General features: G+C 38.9%; 3 protein-coding genes across 3 annotated transcripts; 1 reads left to right on the forward strand and 2 right to left on the reverse strand.

Moving 5' to 3' along the window:
• The first annotated feature begins 1215 nt into the window (after positions 1–1215).
• On the forward strand, positions 1216–4409 carry LOC131476182 (immunoglobulin lambda-1 light chain-like). The gene is made up of 4 exons (XM_058654720.1): positions 1216–1453; positions 1541–1866; positions 3276–3309; positions 3950–4409. Exons 1-4 carry the CDS (start codon positions 1414–1416, stop codon positions 4273–4275), a joined length of 726 nt encoding a protein of 241 aa, XP_058510703.1. The 5' UTR covers positions 1216–1413; the 3' UTR covers positions 4276–4409.
• Positions 4410–6972: 2563 nt separating this feature from the next.
• Positions 6973–9076, reverse strand: LOC131475646 (immunoglobulin lambda-1 light chain-like). Its single transcript, XM_058653897.1, has 4 exons — positions 8924–9076; positions 8507–8836; positions 8185–8214; positions 6973–7417 (listed from the first exon to the last, which is right to left on the reverse strand). Exons 1-4 carry the CDS (start codon positions 8961–8963, stop codon positions 7092–7094), a joined length of 726 nt encoding a protein of 241 aa, XP_058509880.1. The 5' UTR covers positions 8964–9076; the 3' UTR covers positions 6973–7091.
• An 8026-nt stretch (positions 9077–17102) lies between these two features.
• LOC131474952 (immunoglobulin lambda-1 light chain-like) lies at positions 17103–19219 on the reverse strand. Its single transcript, XM_058652683.1, has 4 exons — positions 19067–19219; positions 18650–18979; positions 18328–18357; positions 17103–17559 (listed from the first exon to the last, which is right to left on the reverse strand). Exons 1-4 carry the CDS (start codon positions 19104–19106, stop codon positions 17234–17236), a joined length of 726 nt encoding a protein of 241 aa, XP_058508666.1. The 5' UTR covers positions 19107–19219; the 3' UTR covers positions 17103–17233.
• Positions 19220–23351: the final 4132 nt, after the last annotated feature.

A 23351-nucleotide genomic window follows, 5' to 3' on the forward strand; every position in this document is an offset into this window, starting at 1 on the left:
GACCCAGATATTTTAGCTAATTACCGACCTATATCTAATCTTCCCTTTGTTTCTAAAATCTTAGAAAAGGCAGTTGCCAATCAATTATGTGAATATTTGCGCATTAATGGCCTGTTTGAAGATTTTCAGTCAGGTTTTCGATTAAACCACAGCACAGAAACAGCACGAGTTAAAGTTAGTAATGATCTTCTCTTGGCTTCAGATAATGTTCTAGTTTCTTTACTTGTCCTGTTAGATCTTAGTGCTGCATTTGACACCATTGATCATAATATTCTACTGCAGAGATTGGAGCAGACTCTTGGTATCACAGGTGCTGCCCTCTGCTGGTTTAAATCATACTTATCTGATAGATTCCAGTTTGTTCATGTTAATGATAAAGCCTCACTACAAACTAAAGTTAATTGTGGAGTTCCACAAGGCTCAGTGCTTGGGCATATACTTTTTACCTTATATATGCTTCCTCTAGGGAACATTATTAGAAAGCACAACATACACTTTCATTGTTATGCAGATGACACACAGCTATATTTATCAATGAGGCCAGATGAAATAAATCAGGTTGTTCAACTCCAGGAATGTCTCAGAGACATGAAGTCCTGGATGACCTGTAACTTTCTACTTTTAAACTCCGAAAAAACTGAGGTCATTATACTCTGCCCTAAACACCTCAGAGAAAAACTTTCTGATCACATTGTCACTTTAGATGACATCACCCTGGCTTCCAGTTCCACTGTGAGGAACCTTGAACCTTTTCTCTCCACTGATGCCTAGTGCTTGCTCATTGTGTGAACTGTTGGGGTTCTCTGCTCTCCTTGATGTTGTCTATGTACAGTGCCTTGAGATAATGTATGTTGTGTTATGCGCTATACAAATAAAATTGAATTGAATTGAATTGAATGAATCTAACAACATAAAACCTGTTACACAAGACAAACACGGCAGTTTGTCGCACATAAATGAATTATGAATATCTGAGTGAAACAAAGATGAAATAAAATGAGAATTGTTTGGTGACGTCAGATCAGTTGAAGACACTATTTGTGTGATTTTAAAATGCTGTTTTTCCTCCTGTGATCTCTTTGAAGATCTTCACATACAACAATGAAAGATGCTTGTGAACGGATTAAGTTATGGTGTAATTAATTTGATTATTTAAACATGAACAGAAATGTCAATAAAAACAGCGCAACAATCCAGCAACAGACTAATAAACACTGTGTGCTTGTGAATGTTAAATGAATTTAATATGAGATTGATCCAGTGACAATGACGATGTAAGAAAACTGAGCCGAGTGTTGAAACTCCTCCTCCTCTGTGTCTTTATAAGCCTCAGTCTCTCTTGTCACCACACTCCAGCACCCTGCTCACCTCTCTTCCTGACAGTCAGACTCTCTTACACCACACACTGACAACATGCTGGGGACCCTCTGCACTCTCATCACTGCTCTAACATGTAAGACCTTCTTCTCTGTCCTTTAAAAACCCATGTTATCTCCAAACAGAAACCTTTGACTCAAGTGTTTTCTCTGTATGTTGACAGATGTTGATGCAGCGATCGTGCTGACCCAGACGCCTGCTGTCCACACAGTTTCTGCAGGACAAGAGGTTGTTCTCAGCTGCAACATTCAGAGATATGATGACTATTATGTGAGCTGGTATAAACAGGTTCCTGGTGGGGTTCCTCAGTTTGTTCTGGGCTTTCACTACAGCGTCAGTTCACCAAGCTTTGGAACAGGATTCTCTTCAGAGCGATTTCACTCTAAATCCTCATCAACCATAGATTACCAGTTCATTATAAAGCGAGCAGAGGCAGGAGATTCTGCTCAGTATTTCTGTGGCAAATGGGATGGCTCTGCTTCTGAAGATGTATCACAGTGATTTACACTGTGACAAAAACCTCCTCATTAAACACTTCCTCTTTCTGAATCTCTGACACGTTAGAATAGAATAGAATAGAATGTAAGACCACATGTGAATAAAATCAACTTAGCACAGTTTAGTATTTTTTATAAGCCAGAAACAAAATGCAAGTAGTGCTTTTGATATTTGTTTATATTTTCATTGTGTTTTTCTTTGAGTGTTCCAGTGCAATAAAGAGTGCAGATGATAAAATAATGGTAATGTCACAGTCAATAGTTTGGTTTCCTATTGATTTGCTGCTAAAGGTTTGAAACCTTCAGTCTTCTCTAATAACTTGTCAGGAACACAGAGAGGAAGGAGACAAACATGAAATGTACTAACTGTGTGTTCATTGTTACACACTCTGATGTCGTCAGTAAAATCATTCATTCATAGACAGTGTATACAAATGTACATGCACTGTATTTACTGTGATGTTCAAATTGTGTGCACTTGAAGTTTTATTCAAGCTTTGCACATTTTCTGCACATGGAGCAATTTGATTGATCAAAGTCCTGCAGTTGCACAACATCTACCACCATCAGAAGTGAAATATAGTTAATAAGAGGAAAGTGATGATCATGATTAGTTGGTTTAACTTGTGCACTTGAACAACCGCCATCCTCAATAACCCCACTACTATTGCAGGCTTTTATATATAATAAATAATGATGTTTTCCTCTAATCCAGACAGTGATTAGATGTTGCTGTTCAGGTGTGCAGAAACATTATGTTACAAACACGACAGTTTATCACACTTGAATTAATTATGATTATCTGAGTGAAACTAAGATGAAATAAAATGAGAATGGTTTGGTGGCGTCAGATCAGTTGAAGACACTATTTGTGTGATTTTAAATTTAGTTTATATTGAAAATAAAATGCTATTTCTCCTCGTGTGATCTCTTTGAAGATCTTCACGTACAACAATGAAAGATGCTTGTGAACGGATTAAGTTATGGTGTAATACATTTGATTATTTAAACATGAACAGAAATGTCAATAAAAACAGCCTAACAATCCAGCAACAGACTAATAAACACTGTTTGCTTGTGAATGTTAAATGAATTTAATATGAGATTGATCCAGTGACACAATGTAAAATGACAAAAACATCCAGTTTAGTTGATGTAGGAAAACTGAGACTAACTGAATTATGACCAGAAATCTTTCAAATAAAGGTGAACCTGGAGCACGATGGTACATACAAAACCAAAAATCAAAGCCTTAAAGACGTGCAGCAGTGTTTTGTAGAATAAATAAACTGATGATGGGACTGAGATGTTGACAGTGAAAGTTGGTTTCACTTCCACTCCCGTCATCAGTGAGAGTCAGGAGGTTTTTGTACAGCCATGTGTACAAACTGAATCACTGTGGTATTCGGACAAGGCACCAAGCTGATTGTGGCGGGTAAGTACTGTTCAACTGATCATTCAACAAAATAAATCCCTGTTGTTGTTTTTTTGAGAAGAATATGTTCATTGTTACAACGTTTTAAAAGTGTGTAATCTAAAAGTAATCTACAAAAGTAGAGTCTTGTAATAGTAAGGTATTTCAAAAGATTGGAGACAAGAAAACCCTTTTTTTTTGTTACATTTTAGAGCTTAAAATCTGTTAGAAAAAAAAAAATATTAACAAAAAAACCCTTAAGCATTGTATGGGTCATTTTAAATGTAACATAGTAGTACTAGTTTTTGGTAGTTTTTTGACATGGCCTATTTAGTGACTGGATAAATTATTTTAGAACTCAAATACAAGTTTGTTCAATGCAAACTTTTGTATGAAATAGATAATATATGATGAGATGTGTCATTCTGTCCCTCTAATGCAATAGTATTCTCCCAACAGAAAGAAAGATAACAAGTTGTTTTCAATGATCATACTCGAACACTCGAATACTATCTTCACCCTGTGAATATTTTAGATAGTTTTGGTCTTTCTTTATGTCTATATTGTGCCAGGATGTCAACAAATAAACACGCTGACTGTTGAGCTGCTGGTGTTTCTTAGATTCTTGGTCATATTTGTGTTGTCCTCCATGTATTTTCAGACTCCAGTCTCCCTCCTCCTGTCCTGACTGTCTTCCCTCCGTCCAGCGCTGAGCTCCAGACCAACAAAGCCACTCTCGTCTGTCTGTCCAGTCAGTCTGTGCCTTTTGCAGATGTGACCTGGTTGGTTGGCGGGAGTCCAGTGAGCAGCGGAGTCTCCACCAGCGCTGCTGCTCACCAACCGGACCAGACTTTCCAAATCAGCAGCCATCTGAGCGTCCAGACGTCAGACTGGAACCAGGATAAGCTTTACATGTGTAAAGTGTCGCTGGGCTCCCAGACGTCAGAGAAAACCATCAACAAGTCGGTCTGTCCCACTGCAGAATAACAGAGGAGCAGAGTGACCATTTAAAACCTGCTTCTTCTTCTGCTTGTGCTGTTTGCTCATCAAAACTTGTCTGCTTGTAATATACCTGATGACCATTAGGTAGCGCTGATGTATCAGCTTTGAATGGCCTACTTGCAGACTCAATAAAAAAAAAAAAAATCATTGCTATCAAAATCTTGTGTTTGTAATGCTTATCTGGGACATATGCACATGTTTGTTTTTAATTGTGTTCATGGATCTAGTGGCTTATTAAATCAAAATCCATCAGCTGGCATCATATGAAATGTTGCAAAATAAAAAAAATCTGGTCAAAGTAGAAACTGAGTTTTCTTCACTTCATCAGTGAAGCATGACTTTTCTACTCCTCCCTCTCCTCCGGTCCAGGATGCACCTGCAGACCCTTCCCTCTTATTTATAGCTCCATGTAAATGAACAGGCCCAGTGTCATTAACCCTTCTGTCAGGTTAGGCAAAAATAAGCCTCGAGCTGCCGCCTATTGCTCTTTCGGTCACTGATTTTGAGAAATGTATGTTGAGCGAGAACAAGCGATACATATTTTTTATTCAATTATTCCTTCATCAAAAGAAGAGGCAACTGTGTCTGACCAGAAACACGCTCGTGTTATTCACATGAAGGAAGTCACTTATTCCCTGACGTGTGCAAAACGTAGATTCTGCACTTAAAATACAAAACCAAAAGAAAGAAACGTTTATTTCTTTGAAGAAGTCCAAGTGTGGTCCTCATAATGATGAAAAAGAATTGAGCTGAGTCACAGACCACACAGACTAAATCGAAGCTCCTCCCCCATGTCAGTCTCTCAGTTTCAGTGTCGTGTTCATAAATTGCCCGTCGAGCACCTTCTCTCCACATCCTCCAAACCTTTTTACTCTTGCGTGATACAAGGTGGTTCTCAGCACACACTGACAACATGCTGTGGAGCCTCTGCACGCTCATCACTGCTCTGACATGTAAGGAGGCCGACTCACTGCAGCTCTGACCTCGTCTGTGTGTTTCTCTTGACTCCGTGTCGTCTTGTCGTTTCCAGGTGTGAGTGGAGTGACCGTGGTGACACAGAGGCCTCCTGTTGTGACGGCGAGGAAACAAGAGACAGCTTCCCTGGACTGTAATCTGGGGACTGTGACTCGCAGTGCTGCTCGCTGGTATAAACAAATCCCAGGAGCAGTTCCTCAGTTTGTTCTTGTTTATTATCATAGTGATAGTTCTCCAACCTATGGCTCTGGGTTCTCCTCGTCCAAGTTCACGTGTACTCATCAGTCAACATCAGATTATCGTTTGATCATAAACAATGCGGAGGAGCGAGACTCAGCAGTCTATTATTGTAGCACATGGGACGGCTCTGCTAACCAGTGGGTATCACAGTGATTTACACTGTGACAAAAACCTCCTCATTAAACACTTCCCCTTTTTGTTCCTACTGACACATGTTGGATGGCTGAAACTAATATGAAAGGTCCACTCAGTAAATCTGGCAGAAAATGAATATAAAATAATTATAAAACACTGAATTGTGAATTGTATATTACCGCTTTTATATTGATATCAAGAGCTGGGTCAGCTCTAGCAAGACTGTCTTGTTTTCACGAAAGCTCATAATGGACAAATGAAATCATTTTTTTGATGAGTTTTGATGTTCAAATGAAGTTCTACAAATGTTCTCCAACACATTTGGAAGGGACGAAAAGTACATTACACACAATGTACCTTTACATTTGATCTATCGTGCCTTGTTACCATAATAAAAGAATCTTCACGTCACTACTTGTTCACAGTAAAAACAGTACATCCTGATTCTGACACACGTTCTCGTAACTACGTAGGCAGTCGCTCGTGTCCGAGCAGTAGTTCCATAGCAGATCCTTTGGGCCTCAATTGACGTACGTATAGGGTAAAGGCAAAATAAGCGTGTGCTTCAGCCTATTTACACACCTTTACAGTCTGTTTCTTCACGTGCACTTTGCTGCCATTTCATTTCTAACAATGTGTGTTTAATACGTGTCAACACAAGTGTATCTGCGTTCATTTGGGAACGCCCCTGACTGAAAGAAACTGACTTAAAAACAATTTGTATACACTTACAGCTCTCAGTCTTTAGAGGTAAATGAAACTTTACAATGTTATATAAGCTGTGTTAGTTCTATACATGAAGCCAAGTCTGACAAGAATGACCATGTTTCTTACATTATATCATCATTACTGCATCTCAATAAGCTATACTCTCCTGCAGTATCCACACACATATGTACCGTAAATTCTTTATGGTATATACTGTACATATAAATACATATATATATGTATATATATATGTATATTATTCTATCTATGTTTCCTGTCTCAACACAAACTACTAATAAGCTAAAATATTTTTGTTTGAATGGGGCTAAATCAGGAGATGTTAAAAAAGGGAAGTTAAAAGAAAGTGAAGTAGAGAGGTGATGCTTCACTGACTGAGGGTGAACATTCTGTTTCACTTTGTGTGATTTAACAAGCTAAAGAAAGCTTCAATAAGAGAACGGAATAATAAATACATGTTGGACAGAGTCTTCCTTGAGCAGAATGAGGTGCTGACTACGTTGCTCCAGTCAATCGTATCTTTGGATTAATTATAGTGTGCACAAAGAATCTCAGGCTCGTTTGGGACACAGTGCCTTCACTGATCATTTTTTTATTGAATGCAACACTGACACAACAGCTCTACGTAACTTTCACAGCACGTATTACAAGCAGGAAAACTTTTCGACATATTGATGAGCAAACAGAAGAAGAAGCAGGTTTTAAATGGTCACTCTGCTCCTCTGTTATTCTGCAGTGGAACAGACCGACTTGTTGATGGTTTTCTCTGACGTCTGGGAGCCCAGCGACACTTTACACTTGTAAAGCTTATCCTGGTTCCAGTCTGACGTCTGGACGCTCAGATGGCTGCTGATTTGGAAAGTCTGGTCCGGTTGGTGAGCAGCAGCGCTGGTGGAGACCCCGCTGCTCACTGGACTCCCGCCAACCAACCAGGTCACATCTGCAAAAGGCACAGACTGACTGGACAGACAGACCAGAGTGGCTTTGTTGGTCTGGAGCTCAGCGCTGGACGGAGGGAAGACAGTCAGGACAGGAGGAGGGAGACTGGAGTCTGAAAATACATGGAGGACAACACAAATATGAGCAAGAATCTAAGAAACACCAGTAACACAGCAGTCCCTCTGTATTTTGTTTGCTGCTCAGATGTCATTATATACATCTAAAATATCCACATGTTTGTTTTACTAATTAAGAATATGATAACTGAGACAAATGTCTTCAAAAACACGGGTTCAAAGATAAAGTGACTTGGAGTTTTATCACGTTTGGTAAAATAATGTTACATTATAGAGACAGAAGTACACACTCATCAGACTGAGAGTGGCAAACCTACAAAAAGGAACATCACATTTTACTTTTAATATAGTTCTGATAAAATGTATCACTGTGAATAATTATGCCATATGAATACTCACTCTAACTACTAAAACCACATTTCATTTTAAGAACCTAATATGAAATAAAATGTATTTAAATTGGTTTAGCATTGCTAATTTAAAATGAAAATACTTCTATCAAGAAACAAAGAGGCTGATTTTACAAAGATTGGTTCTGTGAAAATGTGAAAATAAGTACATATCTCCCATTTATTCAAATACTCTACTACTAACAAAATCTATGTTTGTGTAAAATTCAAATAAAAAGCATTTTCTTTGTTCTGTTAAATACACAACATGGTACCAAGACAAAACTGAAATTCCCCAAAACAACCGTTAAATGTCTGAAACAAGTAGTGAGAAATGAACACATTGATTTTCATCAAAGTGAGTGAAATATCAGAGATCAGTTTTGTTTCATGATCAGTTGAAAAGTACTTACCCGCCACAATCAGCTTGGTGCCTTGTCCGAATACCACAGTGATTCAGTTTGTACACATGGCTGTACAAAAACCTCCTGACTCTCACTGATGACGGGAGCGGAAGTGAAACGTTCCAACTTTCACTGTCAACATCTCAGTCTGTTTATTTTACTACAAACTGCTGAGTTTCTTTTAAACATTCCTGTGTCTTGAGGTGGATTCTTCTTTCTAACAGTCGCCTTTCACCCCAGGTTCACTTTGATTTGACTGATTTTAGTCAGAATTCATGAAATCTGTGGTGAGTTTCTCTCTGAGGTTTTTGTCACAGTGTAAATCACTGTGATACAGCTTCAGAAGCAGAGCCGTCCCATGTGCCACAGAAATACTGAGCAGAATCTCCTGCCTCTGCTCGCTTTATAATGAACTGGTAATCTATGTTTGATGAGGATTTAGAGTGAAATCGGTCTGAAGAGAATCCTGTTCCAAAGCTTGGTGAACTGTGGCTGTGGTAAAACCTCAGAACATACTGAGGAACCCCACCAGGAACCTGTTTATACCAGCTCACATAATTGCCATCATGTCTCTGAATGTTGCAGCTGAGAACAACCTCTTGTCCTGCAGAAACTGTGTGGACAGCAGGCGTCTGGGTCAGCACGATCGCTGCATCAACATCTGTCAACATACAGAGAAAACACTTGAGTCAAAGGTTTCTGTTTGGAGATAACATGGGTTTTTAAAGGACAGAGAAGAAGGTCTTACATGTTAGAGCAGTGATGAGAGTGCAGAGGGTCCCCAGCATGTTGTCAGTGTGTGGTGTAAGAGAGTCTGACTGTCAGGAAGAGAGGTGAGCAGGGTGCTGGAGTGTGGTGACAAGAGAGACTGAGGCTTATAAAGACACAGAGGAGGAGGAGTTTCAACACTCGGCTCAGTTTTCTTACATCGTCATTGTCACTGGATCAATCTCATATTAAGTTCATTTAACATTCACAAGCACACAGTGTTTATTAGTCTGTTGCTGGATTGTTGCGCTGTTTTTATTGACATTTATGTTCACGTTTAAATAATCAAATGTATTACACCATAACTTAATCCGTTCAAAAGCATCTTTCATTGTTGTATGTGAAGATCTTCAAAGAGCTCACAGGAGGAAAAACAGCATTTTATTTCATCTTAGTTTCACTCTGATATTCATAATTCATTTAAGTGCGACACACTGCCGTGTTTGTCGTGTGTAACAGGTTTTATGTTGTTAGATTACTGTGATGTAACGACCAGTAAGTGAGTTTCCGTAATATAATGTTTCTGCACACCTGAACAGCAACATCTAATCACTGTCTGGATTAGAGGAAAACATCATTATTTATTATATATAAAAGCCTGCAATAGTAGTGGGGTTATTGAGGATGGCGGTTGTTCAAGTGCACAAGTTAAACCAACTAATCATGATCATCACTTTCCTCTTATTAACTATATTTCACTTCTGATGGTGGTAGATGTTGTGCAGCTGCAGGACTTTGATCAATCAAATTGCTCCATGTGCAGCAAATGTGCAAAGCTTGAATAAAACTTCAAGTGCACACAATTTGAACATCACAGTAAATACAGTGCATGTACATTTGTATACACTGTCTATGAATGAATGATTTTACTGACGACATCAGAGTGTGTAACAATGAACACACAGTTAGTACATTTCATGTTTGTCTCCTTCCTCTCTGTGTTCCTGACAAGTTATTAGAGAAGACTGAAGGTTTCAAACCTTTAGCAGCAAATCAATAGGAAACCAAACTATTGACTGTGACATTACCATTATTTTATCATCTGCACTCTTTATTGCACTGGAACACTCAAAGAAAAACACAATGAAAATATAAACAAATATCAAAAGCACTACTTGCATTTTGTTTCTGGCTTATAAAAAATACTAATCAGTGCTAAGTTGATTTTATTCACATGTGGTCTTGCGTTCTATTCTATTCTATTCTAACGTGTCAGAGATTCAGAAAGAGGAAGTGTTTAATGAGGAGGTTTTTGTCACAGTGTAAATCACTGTGATACATGTTCAGAAGCAGAGCTATCCCATGTGCTACAGAAATACTGAGCAGAATCTCCTGCCTCTGCTCGCTTTATAATGAACTGGTAATCTATGTTTGATGAGGATTTAGAGTGAAATCGGTCTGAAGAGAATCCTGTTCCAAAGCTTAGTGAACTGCTGCTGTGGTGAAACTTCAGAACATACTGAGGAACCCCACCAGGAACCTGTTTATACCATCGTGCAGTATAGCCATCATCTCTCTGAGTGTTGCAGCTGAGAACAACCTCTTGTCCTGCAGAAACTGTGTGGACAGCAGGCGTCTGGGTCAGCACGATCGCTGCATCAACATCTGTCAACATACAGAGAAAACACTTGAGTCAAAGGTTTCTGTTTGGAGATAACATGGGTTTTTAAAGGACAGAGAAGAAGGTCTTACATGTTAGAGCAGTGATGAGAGTGCAGAGGGTCCCCAGCATGTTGTCAGTGTGTGGTGTAAGAGAGTCTGACTGTCAGGAAGAGAGGTGAGCAGGGTGCTGGAGTGTGGTGACAAGAGAGACTGAGGCTTATAAAGACACAGAGGAGGAGGAGTTTCAACACTCGGCTCAGTTTTCTTACATCGTCATTGTCACTGGATCAATCTCATGTTAAATTCATTTAACATGCACAAGCACACAGTGTTTATTAGTCTGTTGCTGGATTGTTACGCTGTTTTTATTGACATTTCTGTTCATGTTTAAATAATCAAATTAATTACACCATAACTTAATCCGTTCACAAGCATCTTTCATTGTTGTACGTGAAGATCTTCAAAGAGATCACAAGAGGAAAAACTGCATTTTAAAATCACACAAATAGTGTCTTCAACTGATCTGACGTCACCAAACAATTCTCATTTTATTTCATCTTTGTTTCACTCAGATATTCATAATTCATTTAAGTGCGACAAACTGCCGTGTTTGTCTTGTGTAACAGGTTTTATGTTGTTAGATTAATTCAATTCAATTCAATTCAATTTTATTTGTATAGCGCATAACACAACATACATTATCTCAAGGCACTGTACATAGACAACATCAAGGAGAGCAGAGAACCCCAACAGTTCACACAATGAGCAAGCACTAGGCATCAGTGGAGAGAAAAGGTTCAAGGTTCCTCACAGTGGAACTGGAAGCCAGGGTGATGTCATCTAAAGTGACAATGTGATCAGAAAGTTTTTCTCTGAGGTGTTTAGGGCAGAGTATAATGACCTCAGTTTTTTCGGAGTTTAAAAGTAGAAAGTTACAGGTCATCCAGGACTTAATGTCTCTGAGACATTCCTGGAGTTGAACAACCTGATTTATTTCATCCGGCTTCATTGATAAATATAGCTGTGTGTCATCTGGATAACAATGAAAGTGTATGTTGTGCTTTCTAATAATGTTCCCTAGAGGAAGCATATATAAGGTAAAAAGTATATGCCCAAGCACTGAGCCTTGTGGAACTCCACAATTAACTTTAGTTTGAAGTGAGGCTTTATCATTGACATGAACAAACTGGAATCCATCAGATAAGTATGATTTAAACCAGCAGAGGGCAGCACCTGTGATACCAAGAGTCTGCTCCAATCTCTGCAGTAGAATATTATGATCAATGGTGTCAAATGCAGCACTAAGATCTAACAGGACAAGTAAAGAAACTAGACCATTATCTGAAGCCAAGAGAAGATCATTACTAACTTTAACTAGTGCTGTTTCTGTGCTGTGGTTTAATCGAAAACCTGACTGAAAATCTTCAGACAGGCCATTAATGCGCAAATATTCACATAATTGATTGGCAACTGCCTTTTCTAAGATTTTAGAAACAAAGGGAAGATTAGATATAGGTCGGTAATTAGCTAAAATATCTGGGTCAAGGGTCGCTTTTTTGAGAAGGGGTTTAATAACTGCTATTTTAAACGTTTGGGGCACATATCCTGTTAATAAGGATAGATTAATTTGAGTTAATAAAGAGCTGTTAATTAAAGGAAACACATCTTTAAACAATTTGGTGGGGATAGGATCTAACTGACAGGTTGATGGTTTAGATGATGAAACTAATGATGTTAACTCAGGGAGATCTATAGGGGAGAAACTGTCTAACTGTGCACCTGGTGCTTCTAAAGCTCTTGTGCTAAAAGATGAGTCAGTCCCAATATGAGGGAGGAGATGATCAATTTTTTTATCTAATTGATGTTATTTTATTCACAAAAAAGTTCATAAAGTCATCACTGCTCAGTGTTAAAGGAATAGATGGTTCAGTGGAGCTGTGGCTCTGTGTCAGCCTGGCTACAGTGCTGAAAAGAAACCTATGATGATTCTTATTTTCTTCAATTAAAGAAGAATAATAGGCAACTCTAGCTTTGTGTAGGGCTTTTTTGTAAGCTACAAAACCATCATTCCAGGCTATATAAAATTCCTCTAGGTTATTGGAACGCCATTTTCTTTCTAATTAATTAATTTAAGAGCACGAGTATTGGAGTTAAACCATGGTGCTCGTCTCATCTGATTCACCACCTTCTTTTTCAGAGGGGCAACGCAGTCTAATGTAGTACGCAGTAATGCCGCTGTACTATCAACAAGGTTATCTATGAGGGCGGGAGTAAAATCACAAAAGGTACCTTCAGATGTACTGACATATGGCACCGAGTTAAATAAAGGTTGCACGGTCTCTTTGAATGTATTAATATTATTTTCAGACAGGCACCGGCTGTAGCTGTATTTCTTATTTATGTTATTGTAGTTTATTATTGTACAATTAAATGTGAGTAAATAATGATCAGTACGGAGAGGGATTGAGGAACTATGTTTAAGTTATCAATATCAATACCATAAGTTAAAACAAGGTCGAGGGTGAGATTAAGGCGATGAGTTGGTTTATTAACGCGTTGAATAAAACCTATTGATTCCAACAGCGAGGTAAATGCGCAGCTAAGACTATCACGGTCAACATCTACATGGATGTTGAAATCCCCTACAATTAAGATTTTATCTGTCTTAAGCACTAACTGGGATAAGAACTCAGAGAACTCTGATAGTAACTCTGAATAAGGTGCAGGTGGACGATAAACTGTGACTATTGTCACTCCGGCAGTTTGCCCCGCCCCCTCCTCTGCCGGCCTGCCGGCCCTGATTACACACACCTGCTGACAATTAAGCCATGTGGACTTTAAAAACTCTCTGTTCCCCTGTTTCAGTGCCAGTGTGTTTTCGCCCATGCCTGATCACCAGAGCTGCTCGTCACAGCCACAGATTCCACAAGTATTTGATCCTCTTTGTGAGCGACGCTTTCCTTTGTAAGTTTTCTTATCATAGCCTGTTAGCTGATACTTAGTTAAGATTTATAGCCCCTTTTGTTTTCCTCCTTGGGAGAGATTTCTGTTTGTTAATTTTTACAGCCTTTTAGGAACTCCAATCACTAGGATTGTGACTTACGTTTTATTAGTTAGACTGAGTAGATCCAATCATTTAGATTGCGTTTTGTTTTTGACCTCGTTCTTAGTTAGTTAAAGATCGCCAATCAGTAGGATTGTGCCTTGAGTTTGTTTTTGTTTTTGAAGTGCTTAGAGCCTTGTTTTTCCTCCGTTTGGAGAGTTTTCTGTTTAAGTTTTACATGATAATCATAGTCTGAGTTTGTTTCCTCTTCGGAGTGATTTTTTGTTTCCGCGTTTATAGTTCCGCAACGTTTCTTTTGAAGAGCGTTGCGCTCCCCATTGGTTATAGTTTTTCATAGCCACGCTTTGTTTTCCCTCAGTAAAGAGGATCTGCCTTGTGTTTTGTTTAAGAGTGCCAATAAACACAATTAAAAGGCCTCTGTGTCTGAGTCCTCGCTGATCCGTCTTGTCAACTATCATAATTGGTTTCTGTGATTTCCAACAAGGATGGGATAGGTTAAGAATGAGGCTTTCAAACGATGAATATCCTGGTTTGGGATTGATTAATAATCTAGTATTAAAAATGGCTGCTACACCTCCTCCTCGGCCTGAGCTTCTAGGAATATGGGTATTAGCATGAGTGGGTGGAGTTGACTCATTTAGACTAACGTAATCTTCTTCATGTAACCAAGTTTCAGTTTCACAGAATAAATCAATACAATTGTCAGAAATGAGATCATTTATTAAAACAGATTTTGAGGAGAGACCTTATATTTAATAGTCCACATTTAAAAGTGGTATTATTTGACTCTATTTTATTGTTGGTATTAATCTTAAGTTAGAATGTCTAACTCCTTCTGTTTGTTATTTATTTACTTTATTTACTTTACTTTTTACTTTAGTAGGTCGAGGGACAGACACAGTCTCAATGGGGTTTTTAATTGGTGACTGCTCGAAAAGAAGCACAGAGAAGCATGAAAGACTGCAACTCTGTGTCCTGGTCTAACTCTGGATTGTCATGGGTTTCTAATAAAATGTCCTAAGCTGCTAGATAAGAGAGCTGTTCCATCCAAAGTGGGATGGTCGCCGTCTCTCCTCATGAGACCAGGTTTCCCCCAGAAGTTTTGCCAGTTATCTAAAAACCCAATGTTGTTTTCTGGACACCACCTCGACAGCCAGCGATTGAATGACTACATGCGGCTATACATGTCATCACTGGTTACATTGGGCAAAGGACCAGAGAAAATTACGTTGTCCGACATAGATTGTGCGTACCTACACACAGACTTAACATTAACTTTAGTGACCTCCGATTGGCGTAATCGGGTGTCATTACTGCCGACGTGAATAATAACTTTACTGAATTACTGTGATGTAACGACCAGTAAGTGAGTTTCAGTAACATAATGTTTCTGCACACCTGAACAGCAACATCTAATCACTGTCTGGATTAGAGGAAAACATTATTTATTATATATAAAAGCCTGCAATAGTAGTGGGGTTATTGAGGATGGTGGTTGTTCAAGTGCACAAGTTAAACCAACTAATCATGATCATCACTTTCCTCTTATTAACTATATTTCACTTCTGATGGTGGTAGATGTTGTGCAGCTGCAGGACTTTGTTCAATCAAATTGCTCCATGTGCAGCAAATGTGCAAAGCTTGAATAAAACTTCAAGTGCACACAATTTGAACATCACAGTAAATACAGTGCATGTACATTTGTATACACTGTCTATGAATGAATGATTTTACTGACGACATCAGAGTGTGTAACAATGAACACACAGTTAGTACATTTCATGTTTGTCTCCTTCCTCTCTGTGTTCCTGACAAGTTATTAGAGAAGACTGAAGGTTTCAAACCTTTAGCAGCAAATCAATAGGAAACCAAACTATTGACTGTGACATTACCATTATTTTATCATCTGCACTCTTTATTGCACTGGAACACTCAAAGAAAAAAACAATGAAAATATAAACAAATATCAAAAGCACTACTTGCCTTTTGTTTCTGGCTTATAAAAAATACTAATCTGTGCTAAGTTTATTTTATTCACATGTGGTCTTGCGTTCTATTCTATTCTATTCTAACGTGTCAGAGATTCAGAAAGAGGAAGTGTATAATGAGGAGGTTTTTGTCACAGTGTAAATCACTGTGATACCCACTGGTTAGCAGAGCTGTCCCATGTGCTACAATGATAGACTGCTGAGTCTCGCTCCTCCACATTTCTTATGGTCAAACGATAATGTGATGTTGACTGATGAGTACACGTGAACTTGGACGAGGAGAACCCAGAGCCATAGGTTGGAGAACTATCACTATGATGATAAACAAGAACAAACTGAGGAACTGCTCCTGGGATTTGTTTATACCAGCGAGCACCACTGTTAGTCACAGTCCCCAGATTACAGTCCAGGGAAGCTGTCTCTTGTTTCCTCGCCGTCACAACAGGAGGCCTCTGTGTCACCACGGTCACTCCACTCACACCTGGAAAACGACAAGACGACACGGAGTCAAGAGAAACACACAGACGAGGTCAGAGCTGCAGTGAGTCGGCCTCCTTACATGTCAGAGCAGTGATGAGCGTGCAGAGGCTCCACAGCATGTTGTCAGTGTGTGCTGAGAACCACCTTGTATCACAGACAGGGAGAACTCACTGCTGACAGAGCCGAGGGTTTGCAGGATGAGGAGAGGAGGTGGAGCAGGAGCCTTTTAATACAACACTGAAAGTGAGACACTGGTCGGAGGAGGAGCTACGATTATGTCTGTGTGGTCTGTTTCAGAGTTTTGGAGGGAAATCGCTCAGTGAAACCATGATGATCAATGGATTTAAGTCATTGAACTGTGTTTTATTGTGTTTCCGTAACTTTGCTGCCTTTACTAACAGCTTCTAATGTGTCAACACTTGTCATTAATTTTCAGAACATAAACTTTGAAAGTGAGTGAACATTATTTACAGACATCTACTGTCTGGATGAACCACATGTAATGTAAATAAAAGAGAAGTGTGTTTTGAGTCAGAGACAGTTTCCTGTCATTTTACACACGTCTGTAACATGATCTATTCATTTACATGAAGCTGTAAATCGGGAGAGGAGGTCTGCAGGTGCATGCTGGGGAGGAGGAGGAGGAGGAGGAGGAGGAGATGCTTGACTGATGGAGGATGAAATCTCAGTTTCGGTTTTCACTCATTTGATTATTCTAACTTGGCAAGACCTTAAATCATAGAAAATTCACTCTGAGTTTATTGGAAATGGAAATGTATTGACAATGTGTCATTGCTCATTTGAAATAATGTATGAGCAGATAAAGATAATGTAGGAATCGTCTGTTTCCTGTTCTCTCGTGGACATGAATATCAAAAGAAAATTCTAATCTTTAAAAAAGAAACATTTAGCAGCTCAGATGCCTTTGATGTAAGTTCCATTTTTCATCAGATCAAATAGATTCAGACATTTTTTTGATTGCAATGTTTTTTTTTATTTCATCGAACAAATTAAGCAACTGTTACAAATGTCACACAACAGCTCCACCTAACGTTCACAGCACGTATTACAAGCAGACACACTCTTGAACATATTGATGAGCAAACAGCACAAACAGAAGAAGAAGCAGGTTTTAAATGGTCACTCTGCTCCTCTGTTATTCTGCAGTGGGACAGACCGACTTGTTGATGGTTTTCTCTGACGTCTGGGAGCCCAGCGACACTTTACACTTGTAAAGCTTATCCTGGTTCCAGTCTGACGTCTGGACGCTCAGATGGCTGCTGATTTGGAAAGTCTGGTCCGGTTGGTGAGCAGCAGCGCTGGTGGAGACCCCGCTGCTCACTGGACTCCCGCCAACCAACCAGGTCACATCTGCAAAAGGCACAGACTGACTGGACAGACAGACCAGAGTGGCTTTGTTGGTCTGGAGCTCAGCACTGGACGGAGGGAAGACAGTCAGGACAGGAGGAGGGAGACTGGAGTCTGAAAATACATGGAGGACAACACAAATATGACCAAGAATCTAAGAAACACCAGTAACACAGCAGTCCCTCTGTATTTTGTTTGCTGCTCTGATGTCATTATATACATCTAAAATATCCACATGTTTGTTTTACTAATTAAGAATATGATAACTGAGACAAATATCTTCAAAAACACGGGTTCAAAGATAAAGTGACTTGGAGTTTTATCACGTTTGGTAAAATAATGTTACATTATAGAGACAGAAGTACACACTCATCAGACTGAGAGTGGCAAACCTACAAAAAGGAACATCACATTTTACTTTTAATATAGTTCTGATAAAATGTATCACTGTGAATAATTATGCCATATGAATACTCACTCTAACTACTAAAAACACATTTAATTTTAAGAACCTAATATGAAATAAAAGGTATTTAAATTGGTTTAGCATTGCTAATTTAAAATGAAAATACTTCTATCAAGAAACAAAGAGGCTGATTTTACAAAGATTGGTTCTGTGAAAATGTGAAAATAAGTACATATCTCCCATTTATTCAAATACTCTACTACTAACAAAATCTATGTTTGTCTTAAATAAAAATAAAAAAGCATTTTCTTTGTTCTGTTAAATTCACAACATGGTACCAAGACAAAACTGAAATTCCCCAAAACAACCGTTAAATGTCTGAAACAAGTAGTGAGAAATGAACACATTGATTTTCATCAAAGTGAGTGAAATATCAGAGATCAGTTTTGTTTCATGATCAGTTGAAAAGTACTTACCCGCCACAATCAGCTTGGTGCCTTGTCCGAATACCACAGTGATTCAGTTTGTACACATGGCTGTACAAAAACCTCCTGACTCTCACTGATGACGGGAGCGGAAGTGAAACGTTCCAACTTTCACTGTCAACATCTCAGTCTGTTTATTTTACTACAAACTGCTGCGTTTCTTTCAAACATTCCTGTGTCTTGAGGTGGATTCTTCTGTCTAACAGTCGCCTTTCACCCCAGGTTCACTTTGATTTGACTGATTTTAGTCAGAATTCAGGAAATCTGTCGTGAGTTTCTCTCTGAGGTTTTTGTCACAGTGTAAATCACTGTGATACAGCTTCATCAGCAGAGTCATCCCATGTGCTACAGAAATACTGAGCAGAATCTCCTGCCTCTGCTCGCTTTATAATGAACTGGTAATCTATGGTTGATGAGGATTTAGAGTGAAATCGCTCTGAAGAGAATCCTGTTCCAAAGCTTGGTGAACTGACGCTGTAGTGAAAGCCCAGAACAAACTGAGGAACCCCACCAGGAACCTGTTTATACCAGCTCACATAATTGCTATCATATCTCTGAATGTTGCAGCTGAGAACAACCTCTTGTCCTGCAGAAACTGTGTGGACAGCAGGCGTCTGGGTCAGCACGATCGCTGCATCAACATCTGTCAACATACAGAGAAAACACTTGAGTCAAAGGTTTCTGTTTGGAGATAACATGGGTTTTTAAAGGACAGAGAAGAAGGTCTTACATGTTAGAGCAGTGATGAGAGTGCAGAGGGTCCCCAGCATGTTGTCAGTGTGTGGTGTAAGAGAGTCTGACTGTCAGGAAGAGAGGTGAGCAGGGTGCTGGAGTGTGGTGACAAGAGAGACTGAGGCTTATAAAGACACAGAGGAGGAGGAGTTTCAACACTCGGCTCAGTTTTCTTACATCGTCATTGTCACTGGATCAATCTCATATTAAGTTCATTTAACATTCACAAGCACACAGTGTTTATTAGTCTGTTGCTGGATTGTTGCGCTGTTTTTATTGACATTTATGTTCACGTTTAAATAATCAAATGTATTACACCATAACTTAATCCGTTCAAAAGCATCTTTCATTGTTGTATGTGAAGATCTTCAAAGAGCTCACAGGAGGAAAAACAGCATTTTATTTAATCTTAGTTTCACTCTGATATTCATAATTCATTTAAGTGTGACACACTGCCGTGTTTGTCGTGTGTAACAGGTTTTATGTTGTTAGATTACTGTGATGTAACGACCAGTAAGTGAGTTTCAGTAACATAATGTTTCTGCACACCTGAACAGCAACATCTAATCACTGTCTGGATTAGAGGAAAACATCATTATTTATTATATATAAAAGCCTGCAATAGTAGTGGGGTTATTGAGGATGGCGGTTGTTCAAGTGCACAAGTTAAACCAACTAATCATGATCATCACTTTCCTCTTATTAACTATATTTCACTTCTGATGGTGGTAGATGTTGTGCAGCTGCAGGACTTTGATCAATCAAACTGCTCCATGTGCAGCAAATGTGCAAAGCTTGAATAAAACTTCAAGTGCACACAATTTGAACATCACAGTAAATACAATGCATGTACATTTGTATACACTGTCTATGAATGAATGATTTTACTGACGACATCAGAGTGTGTAACAATGAACACACAGTTAGTACATTTCATGTTTGTCTCCTTCCTCTCTGTGTTCCTGACAAGTTATTAGAGAAGACTGAAGGTTTCAAACCTTTAGCAGCAAATCAATAGGAAACCAAACTATTGACTGTGACATTACCATTATTTTATCATCTGCACTCTTTATTGCACTGGAACACTCAAAGAAAAACACAATGAAAATATAAACAAATATCAAAAGCACTACTTGCATTTTGTTTCTGGCTTATAAAAAATACTAATCAGTGCTAAGTTGATTTTATTCACATGTGGTCTTGCGTTCTATTCTATTCTATTCTAACGTGTCAGAGATTCAGAAAGAGGAAGTGTTTAATGAGGAGGTTTTTGTCACAGTGTAAATCACTGTGATACATGTTCAGAAGCAGAGCTATCCCATGTGCTACAGAAATACTGAGCAGAATCTCCTGCCTCTGCTCGCTTTATAATGAACTGGTAATCTATGTTTGATGAGGATTTAGAGTGAAATCGGTCTGAAGAGAATCCTGTTCCAAAAATTAGTGAACTGCTGCTGTGGTGAAACTTCAGAACATACTGAGGAACCCCACCAGGAACCTGTTTATACCATCGTGCAGTATAGCCATCATCTCTCTGAGTGTTGCAGCTGAGAACAACCTCTTGTCCTGCAGAAACTGTGTGGACAGCAGGCGTCTGGGTCAGCACGATCGCTGCATCAACATCTGTCAACATACAGAGAAAACACTTGAGTCAAAGGTTTCTGTTTGGAGATAACATGGGTTTTTAAAGGACAGAGAAGAAGGTCTTACATGTGAGAGCAGTGATGAGAGTGCAGAGGGTCCCCAGCATGTTGTCAGTGTGTGGTGTAAGAGAGTCTGACTGTCAGGAAGAGAGGTGAGCAGGGTGCTGGAGTGTGGTGACAAGAGAGACTGAGGCTTATAAAGACACAGAGGAGGAGGAGTTTCAACACTCGGCTCAGTTTTCTCACATCGTCATTGTCACTGGATCAATCTCATGTTAAATTCATTTAACATGCACAAGCACACAGTGTTTATTAGTCTGTTGCTGGATTGTTACGCTGTTTTTATTGACATTTCTGTTCATGTTTAAATAATCAAATTAATTACACCATAACTTAATCCGTTCACAAGCATCTTTCATTGTTGTACGTGAAGATCTTCAAAGAGATCACAGGAGGAAAAACAGCATTTTAAAATCACACAAATAGTGTCTTCAACTGATCTGACGTCACCAAACAATTCTCATTTTATTTCATCTTTGTTTCACTCAGATATTCATAATTCATTTAAGTGCGACAAACTGCCGTGTTTGTCTTGTGTAACAGGTTTTATGTTGTTAGATTAATTCAATTCAATTCAATTCAATTTTATTTGTATAGCGCATAACATACATTATCTCAAGGCACTGTACATAGACAACATCAAGGAGAGCAGAGAACCCCAACAGTTCACACAATGAGCAAGCACTAGGCATCAGTGGAGAGAAAAGGTTCAAGGTTCCTCACAGTGGAACTGGAAGCCAGGGTGATGTCATCTAAAGTGACAATGTGATCAGAAAGATTTTCTCTGAGGTGTTTAGGGCCGAGTATAATGACCTCAGTTTTTTCGGAGTTTAAAAGTAGAAAGTTACAGGTCATCCAGGACTTAATGTCTCTGAGACATTCCTGGAGTTGAACAACCTGATTTATTTCATCCGGCTTCATTGATAAATATAGCTGTGTGTCATCTGCATAACAATGAAAGTGTATGTTGTGCTTTCTAATAATGTTCCCTAGAGGAAGCATATATAAGGTAAAAAGTATAGGCCCAAGCACTGAGCCTTGTGGAACTCCACAATTAACTTTAGTTTGTAGTGAGGCTTTATCATTGACATGAACAAACTGGAATCCATCAGATAAGTATGATTTAAACCAGCAGAGGGCAGCACCTGTGATACCAAGAGTCTGCTCCAATCTCTGCAGTAGAATATTATGATCAATGGTGTCAAATGCAGCACTTAGATCTAACAGGACAAGTAAAGAAACTAGACCATTATCTGAAGCCAAGAGAAGATCATTACTAACTTTAACTAGTGCTGTTTCTGTGCTGTGGTTTAATCGAAAACCTGACTGAAAATCTTCAAACAGGCCATTAATGCACAAATATTCACATAATTGATTGGCAACTGCCTTTTCTAAGATTTTAGAAACAAAGGGAAGATTAGATATAGGTCGGTAATTAGCTAAAATATATGGGTCAAGGGTCGCTTTTTTGAGAAGGGGTTTAATAACTGCTATTTTAAACGTTTGGGGCACATATCCTGTTAATAAGGATTGATTAATTTGAGTTAATATAGAGCTGTTAATTAAAGGAAACCCATCTTTAAACAATTTGGTGGGGATAGGATCTAACTGACAGGTTGATGGTTTAGATCAGGGGTGTCAAACATACGGCCCGGGGGCCAGAACCGGCCCGCCAGAGGGTCCAATCCGGCCCACAGGATGTGTAATCACTACGATTACAATCTAAACGTAATGTCAAATGCAATATTTTTCACTTCCAGATACCTGTGACTAAATGTTTGTGTCTTTATAGATCCAGTGTGATGTGTAAATAGTACATTTAGGCATGATATTGTTGAAATTGGACTTATATTTCTCAAGAAATGTCATGTTTTGTAAAAATTAAGTTCTTGTTGGTCATAGGTTATTATGCTATTATTTTACTGGTCCGGCCCACTTGAGAACAAATTGTACTGTATGTGGCCCCTGAACAAAAATGAGTTTGACACCCCTGGTTTAGATGATGAAACTAATGATGTTAACTCAGGGAGATCTATAGGGGAGAAACTGTCTAACTGTGCACCTGGTGCTTCTAAAGCTCTTGTGCTAAAAGATGAGTCAGTCCTGATATGAGGGAGGAGATGATCAATTTTTTCTCTAATTGATGTTATTTTATTCACAAAAAAGTTCATAAAGTCATCACTGCTCAGTGTTAAAGGAATAGATGGTTCAGTGGAACTGTGGCTCTGTGTCAGCCTGGCTACAGTGCTGAAAAGAAACCTATGATTATTCTTATTTTCTTCAATTAGAGAAGAATAATAGGCAACTCTAGCTTTGTGTAGGGCTTTTTTGTAAGCTACAAAACCATCTATCCAGGCTATATAAAATTCCTCTAGGTTATTGGAACGCCATTTTCTTTCTTATCTACGTAACGTCTGTTTAAGAGCACGAGTATTGGAGTTAAACCATGGTGCTCGTCTCATCTGATTCACCACCTTCTTTTTCAGAGGGGCAACGCAATCTAATGTAGTACGCAGTGAGGCCGCTGTACTATCAACAAGGTTATCTATGAGGGCGGGAGTAAAATCACAAAAGGTACCT

Source organism: Solea solea, chromosome 16 (assembly GCF_958295425.1).
Source record: "Solea solea chromosome 16, fSolSol10.1, whole genome shotgun sequence".
Classification (NCBI taxonomy): domain Eukaryota; kingdom Metazoa; phylum Chordata; class Actinopteri; order Pleuronectiformes; family Soleidae; genus Solea; species Solea solea.

What these genes read in the sequence shown, in the direction of transcription:
- LOC131475646 (XM_058653897.1), bottom strand. Translation starts at nt 8,963, where the DNA reads ATGCTGGGGACCCTCTGCACTCTCATCACTGCTCTAACAT. An exon ending in TCTCATCACTGCTCTAACAT is followed by an intron (nt 8,837 to 8,923) that starts GTAAGACCTTCT and finishes GTATGTTGACAG; the next exon opens with ATGTTGATGCAGCGATCGTG. An exon ending in CACCAAGCTGATTGTGGCGG is followed by an intron (nt 7,418 to 8,184) that starts GTAAGTACTTTT and finishes ATGTATTTTCAG; the next exon opens with ACTCCAGTCTCCCTCCTCCT.
- LOC131476182 (XM_058654720.1), top strand. Translation starts at nt 1,414, where the DNA reads ATGCTGGGGACCCTCTGCACTCTCATCACTGCTCTAACAT. An exon ending in ATGGCTCTGCTTCTGAAGAT is followed by an intron (nt 1,867 to 3,275) that starts GTATCACAGTGA and finishes TGAATCACTGTG; the next exon opens with GTATTCGGACAAGGCACCAA. An exon ending in CACCAAGCTGATTGTGGCGG is followed by an intron (nt 3,310 to 3,949) that starts GTAAGTACTGTT and finishes ATGTATTTTCAG; the next exon opens with ACTCCAGTCTCCCTCCTCCT.
- LOC131474952 (XM_058652683.1), bottom strand. Translation starts at nt 19,106, where the DNA reads ATGCTGGGGACCCTCTGCACTCTCATCACTGCTCTAACAT. An exon ending in TCTCATCACTGCTCTAACAT is followed by an intron (nt 18,980 to 19,066) that starts GTAAGACCTTCT and finishes GTATGTTGACAG; the next exon opens with ATGTTGATGCAGCGATCGTG. An exon ending in CACCAAGCTGATTGTGGCGG is followed by an intron (nt 17,560 to 18,327) that starts GTAAGTACTTTT and finishes ATGTATTTTCAG; the next exon opens with ACTCCAGTCTCCCTCCTCCT.